Raw genomic sequence first — 7176 nt, forward strand, 5'->3', positions numbered from 1 at the left:
TCTCTCTCTCTCCCTCTCTCTCTCTCTCTCTCTCTCTCTCTCTCTCTCTCTCTCTCTCTCTCTCATAAACAAACATCCTTGCTCTGTCGCCCCGTCGATCTCTCTCCATTTCACACGCACTCATCTTGAGCAAACACCTTTTACTCTTTATGCCGAACACACACAAACTCATCTCGACATCTATTCTCACATGCACACGGATGGACAAAGTAAACCTATGGTGGATTTCCAATCATCCTCCCGGGGTCAGAGGGCACATGGTGTGCTAGTACACGGGATGGAATGAATCACTATTCTATTGTTTGTTATCGGTGATACAGAATACAACGGGTAAACACAGAACAGAGCATACGTCGACAGAAGAGATGCATCACATCACTAAGAAACTACAATATAAGGTTGAGGGTAACGACAACGAACAGTAGACTCCAGTTTGGAATTTTGGCCGTCGCCATCTTGTTATTTTGCAACCAGAAGTGACACGAGAGGGTGGAGCTAAGTGCAACTGAATGTAGCATAAGATATTTTAGGCGACCAAAAATGTAACAATTAACTTTTATGAAGTAAAACACACTCTCTAGACTCTAAAATGGACCATAATGTACTAAATGAACATCATGCTGTATTGAAGAAGACTTGAAACTAGAGATTGAGACCATAAACTCATGTTTATGTTTACTGAGGTAATAAATCAAGAGAGAAGTAGAGTCATGTGTACAGAACACATGCGCAAAATACACGCGCGCACACACACATCCAGCGATCCAGAAAACTCTCAACACATGAAACAGAAAGCGGAAAGATATAAAGTCTAATTGTATAGAAGTCTATGAGAAAATGACTCTACTTCTCTCTTGATTTATTACCTCAGTAAACATTGTAAACATGAGTTTATGGTCTCAATCTCTAGTTTCAAGTCTTCTTCAATACAGCATGATGTTCATTTAGTACATTATGGTCCATTTAGAGTCAAACAGACCATAAAGCAGGGGATGCTTTAGGGCGGGCTTACTGTGATTGACAGGCCGCTGCCGCTACCAGAGACGATATGCGTCTCTATGTCACTCCGCAGTAGTCCAAATATGGTAACTTCAGTTCATCCTTTGCGAAAAAAACAACATGTCGACAGCCGTAATCCAAGATTTTAACGGCGAATTCACAATTATTGACACGACTCATGTGCTTACAGTTATGCACACTTTTCTGGATATTTCTTTATAAATATTGACAATAAAGATAATTTATGGATTATTTCTCACAAAACAAAAACTAGTAATAATTCACACACAAAGTAAATTCATGTTTTTTTGTTGTGATCTTCTGCTCACTTCCAACTTCACACGTGACCTTAACCTTCAGAAAAGGAGTCCAGAATAAGGTTTTAATGTAGAGACATCTTTCTCTCTCTGTCTCATCCAAACCGTTGTCCCCACCGGTCTGTCTCTGTTTCACACGCCACACTTTCTCAGCGCTGCAAACATCCACATACGCGCACCGTCGCGCACACACGTGCACAATGTAGCTGACCAACAGCATCACTGTCTGCCTCCTCCTGTGTTCATGCTGCAGGACCAACACGCAGCCTCCCAACCTCGTTCTCTTTCACTAACACACAAACACACACACACGCACGCACGCACGCACACGTACCCTGACCTGCCAGCATCAGTAGCCTCGCGCAAATCTCTACTGAAACGGCGGAACAAACCGGTGGTGACACGTGTGCGCACCACAGAGCACGGCTCCAACAGAAAAAGCGTGTCCACACACACACACACACACGCACACGCACGCGCGCGCGCGCAAACACACGGACACACTCACAATCAATTACCACAGCTGCAGGTGCTTCTCAATCAGCCCACAGAACACATGCGCAAAATACGCGCGCGCACACACACATCCAGCGATCCAGAAAACTCTCAACACATGAAGCAGAAAGATATAAAGTGTCTCCAGACAACAAACTCCACACATTTAAGCACAAACCCACATGTGCGTGTGACACAGACACACGCACATGCGCGCGCGCACACGTGCCAGCGCCAAACACAAACGCACTTTCATTTGTTTTGCCTCCTTACCTTCCTCGTGCATCCGCTGCAGGCAGAAAGTGAGGTTCCTCCGCCAACCCGGCATGTTCATGAGGGAGCGGAGGAAGAGGAGGAGAGGTCTAGGGAGATGAGGGTGATGAGGATGAGGATGATGATGAGGAGTGGTGGTGGTGATGATGATGAGGGCAGTAGATCCTGTCCGGGTTTAGGTGATGACACGCAGACGACAGCAAATGTAACGATCCCCCTCCGGTTTGTTCTTCTTCTTCTCTTCTTCCTTCCTTCCTCCGGTGTTCCTCCCCCCGGTGCGTCTATCGATAAACGGCGGCTTCTCTCTCCTGGCGACCCCGTTGACAGTCCGTGTGACAGTCGGTCCCGCTGCGGCACCAATGGTCTCTCTCCTTCTCTTACTCTCTCACTCTCTGCTAACAGAGTCCAGTCACCCCTCTCTCTCTCTCTCTCTCTCTCTCTCTCTCTCTCTCTGTCTCTCTCTCTTCTCGCTCCGTGTCTCCCCGCTGTCCCTCTCCTCTGATTGTCTGCACTTTATTGTCCTTAATTCACTCAATGTTGTCCAATTAGCTATACTCTCTGTATCCAACTGTCTCTCCATCTCTTCAGTTAATTATTTGTTTGTTTTTTTTGCTTTTTAAGACAAAACATTTAATTTCCACCAATGCAATTCACATACATAGTTTTGGGTGCTTTGATCAATATTTAAAAAGTAATTTCTGCATTTACTCAGAATCAGAAACGGTTTTCTTGACAAGGAATTTGGCCTGGAGATTAATGCGTGATGATAAACACGTGCAATAGTAAAAGACATCATTAAAAATAGAAAATGTGAAAAATTGCAATCAAATATGATAAACAAACAAAGTAAGAGTATGTTTAAAATAAGTATGTTAGTGTAAGAGGCAAAATAGGCCTGCATGGAGCCAATATGTGCATTGATACTGTATATTAACGCTTTAACATCAGCTGATGGTGCATCCATGAACTCATTCTGTGCTGCCAAACTTTGTTGAAAACCCACACCTCTTTTAGTTTTAGTGGATATATGTGCAAGGGTGTCAAAATTCAAGGTGCCACGTTATTAAGGAAGTAGTTTGTCCCAATTGGATGCCGTTGGCGGCCGTGGCTCATTGGGTAAAGAGGGTCGTCTGCATGGTCGTGTCCTGTGTCCCTGAAGACACTAAACTTCTCAGCCCACTGCTCCCAATAAGCTAGGGGTGGGTTAAATGCAGAAGTTAAATTTCATATGTACCTAATGTATATAATGAGGACTATAATAGCATTTCATTAAGTTCATTCAATTTAAAATTTCATTAATTTCAGAAAGGACAAACATGCGATTTTGAGCGCTGCTGAGGTCACTTGTACGAATGAGTAGTTTCTCAAAAACAAGGATCCTTCCATCCTTGTTTTTTTTACTTTTTACTTTAATTATTTATTACAATTGATGGCAAGAATATTGATTTTGCATTGCTGAAAACAATACAGATATTCAAAACATGGACCAATTTAAAAATAATTTTAATCAAAAGGGATTTTTAGTATTAAGATTTCTAAACGTAGAAAACATACAATTAATCTCTCAGAGCCACCAGACTCCATTGAAAAACAGCAATTTTACCTTCGCGGTTGTAAAACACACTTCAAACTATATATATATATATATATATATATATATATATATATATATACAGGAGGATACACACATGCGTCCTTCAAAATCCCCCAAATGAAGGACTCATTCCTCGGTAGAATTCAAAGCGTTGTAGAAATTGGAACAGTCCTTCTGCAGGATTCAGTGACGTAGCATCCTGGAAATTCTGCCGTTGAACCCAAGAAAGAAGCAGAACAAGTCAGAAGGTGTGAGTGTAGAGTAGTAATTGAACACCTGTGAGGGTCGACCATGGCTGTTATTAGTTTGTTTTCATTACAGTGCCCGGTGTATCAAATACTCTGACAACTCTGTATATTTTTGGGCATTTAAACAGAAAGTGCAATTGACCCTATGCTAAGTCCCGCCCCTCTAACGCAGACTGGCCAATCATAGCGTAGCATCAGACAGCTCTGACCAAGAGGTTAAAAGGAGACTGATGGGTTACGTTTCTAACTACAGACCTGTTTAACATTAGCAGAGTACGTTAGCACATCGTTAACTAGCGTTAGCAGTTCTATGCTACGCTAGCTACTTAAGGTAAACTGAATGTAAACACATCCTGCTTTTGCTTTCTAATGATTGTAGCAGTGAATAAAGCCAAGGGTCAATTTGGTCTTTTCATAGCTTACAGCCATGCTCCCTTTCATAACTGCATGCTGTGAATACTTCTTCTGTTGTTATTCAAGAACTTAAAGTTGTTTGGTGTATATGAAAAAATATATACAAAGGTCATTAATGACAGGCCACCTGGTCCTTAGAGGCTCGCTTGTTTAGAATACTTAAATAAATACTTATCACATAAAACTTACACATCAGTAAATGTTCTTCTGTCCAACACATATTTATCGTCTTTTTGTAAATATCTTTCTGTGGTTTCTCATACCTTTCCTTTCATTTAATCTTTAATTATTGACACTTTAACCTTTCCATCCCATTTAGTATTCAAAAGCAGAAGTGTGTGCCCACGTCCTCAGTCATAAAATCTCCTCCCCTAGCTCCAGCGTCACACTCATCTCCTGCATGTTCCCTCTTTCAGTCTCTGTGGAGCTTCAGTGTACATCGGTGCGACACCACAGATGAGGAGGTGGAACGCGCTCTTCGTTTGGTGACGACTGAGTGTTCACCGCCGGTACAAACTGAACCTCCCTGAGGCGTAGGAAGAGCAAGTGGCTTCAGCTGTGGGCTCATAGACTGCGATCACAGATGGATGCAAACGCACACATTACCTCATATTGTAGTCGTCCTTGAAAGTGTTCTCTCTTTCTCTGCAGCGCACACACTCATGTTTTACACACATGATGAGCAGCGGGTTGGCTGCAGAGTCGAGAGCTTCAGAGACGTCATCGTGTAATTTTTTTAGCAATAACTGTTAAGTTAAGTGTAGGTGAACTCTTGACCTTGGAAACGACGGATGACAAACTGCACTCCTCATCCCATGATTCACTTACTTTATGTTTCCAAGAAATAAGACTTCATGACATGAACACAAACACAGCAGGGACTTAAACTGCACACTTGAACTAGTTGTTTTAAGCTAAACTGTGATAAAAACCATAGACTGTATATGAGAAGTGGACATAGTCATCATGACGTCAACCATTGGTCTGTTGGCTGACATTTTTGAAGCCTCGAGTTTGGCGCCATTTTGGATTACGGCCGCAACTAATGAACGGCACTTATCATATTTGTAATGCGGAGGAGTGACGTAGAGACGCTGTATACGTCTCTGGTAGCGGCAACGACCTGTCAATCACAGTAAGCCCCGCCCTAAAGCATCCCCTGCTTTATGGTCTGTTTGACTCTAAATGGACCATAATTTACTAAATGAACATCATGCTGTATTGAAGAAGACTTGAAACTAGAGATTGAGACCATAAACTCATGTTTACAATGTTTACTGAGGTAATAAATCAAGAGAGAAGTAGAGTCATTTTCTCATAGACTTCTATACAACCAGAGGAGTCGCCCCCTGGTGGACATTAGAGAGAATGCAAGCTTTAAGACATTTCCACATTAGCCCGAATCTTTCAAGGCCAGTTTTGAGACAGAGTTAACTGTTTGGGACTAATCTATGTCAGGAAATAAGAGAATGATAATAATGGAGCCAAATCCATCACTTGAAAAAAAAAGAAGTTAAAAGTTTTGGTCTTGAACTTTGGAAAATACAACACTGTATTCAAACAAAAAATAAGTGAAGAAACAGTTTTGGGGGTTAAATATAACCCTTTGATTCAGTTCTGGAATCATTTTTCACTTTCATATATATTTTTTGATATTTAACTTGTTTTTTTACAGATTCAAATGGCTTTGATCTGGGGGGGAGGGGGGCGTGGCATCAACTGAGAGGGGCGGGTAATCATGAGTGACAGCATAACAAAGAAGGCTGAGGACCTTCCTCAACCAAGGTACTGCGAGAATTATGACTCAACACTTTCTATACACCATAATTCCCGTGATTGAACGTAAAAAGATTCACGCCAGTGACAAAGTTCTGTTTAGCAAGCTGTTTTAGACCCCACTTGGCACGAATCGCAGCGTAAGAGCAATAAACTATCAGATCTGATTAAACTACTTCTTAATAGTGACCGACTAATGGGGAAGTGGGGAGGAGGTCTAACGAGAAACAGGGGAAACCAATCAGAGCGAGGCAGACGATCAAATCTGACAGGAAGTGAAGCGATCAAACTTGGAGGGCTGTTTGGTGGAGGAGGGGGACGTCTTGTGGCCCTTCAGTGGAGGTGCAGCGCTGTTTGTCCCTCTGCAATGTGCTGCAACCAAAGTCAATGATCCGTGGGCTACCTGCATTACAAACTGCTGACTCCATCAAATTTACACACATACAAAGACACCTTATCCTTACTGCAGTGTTCACACTAAAGACATTATGTCATACTCACTCATCTACTCTCTCTCTCTCTCTCTCACAAACCAAAATGGAAACATTGGTCTGGAATGAGACGAGAGAAGAACATGTCAGACCACACAACATGTAATTACGGTGAAAGGACTAAACAAATGTGCAGGTCAGCAGAAACTCTGAAGTTTGCAGAGCTGCAGCCGAGATGCAGTGTTGGCGGAAAAAAGAAAAAAAAACCTCACATGGATGCATGCCATGTTGCGAAACAAATAACTGAATAAATGAAATAAAAAAAGCTTCGGATTGTTTCTACTCACAGCAGCTGCAGCTCGGTGATAAGCTGGAGTCCAACGACACCAAATGAGGAGAGCGTGTTTGGCTGTGATTTAATAATTTACAACTGAGTGGCTTTATGAACCGTGACGCTCAGAGAAAGAGTACCTCAACATTCAGAGCGTTAGTAAGAGTTCTATCATTCTATCCATATATCCATCCATCCATCTATCCATCCATCCATCCATCCATCTATCTATCTATCTATACGTCTATCTATCTATACGTCTATCTATCTATCTATACATCTATCTATACATCTATCT

The 7176-nt window shown here is 42.0% G+C and overlaps 1 protein-coding gene across 1 annotated transcript in view; it reads right to left on the reverse strand.

Moving 5' to 3' along the window:
- Window positions 1-2449, reverse strand: part of LOC116393707 (glutamate receptor-interacting protein 2-like) — a 244088-nt gene extending 241639 nt beyond the window's left edge. Inside the window, exon 1 of the mRNA XM_031866471.1 lies at window positions 2085-2449. Within this exon, the coding sequence (XP_031722331.1) occupies window positions 2085-2145 (61 nt within the window). The 5' untranslated portion in view covers window positions 2146-2449. The remainder of the gene's footprint in view (window positions 1-2084) is intronic.
- Window positions 2450-7176: the final 4727 nt, after the last annotated feature.

This window comes from Anarrhichthys ocellatus, unplaced genomic scaffold (assembly GCF_004355925.1).
Source record: "Anarrhichthys ocellatus isolate YVR2014 unplaced genomic scaffold, GSC_Weel_1.0 scaffold1, whole genome shotgun sequence".
NCBI lineage: Eukaryota > Metazoa > Chordata > Actinopteri > Perciformes > Anarhichadidae > Anarrhichthys > Anarrhichthys ocellatus.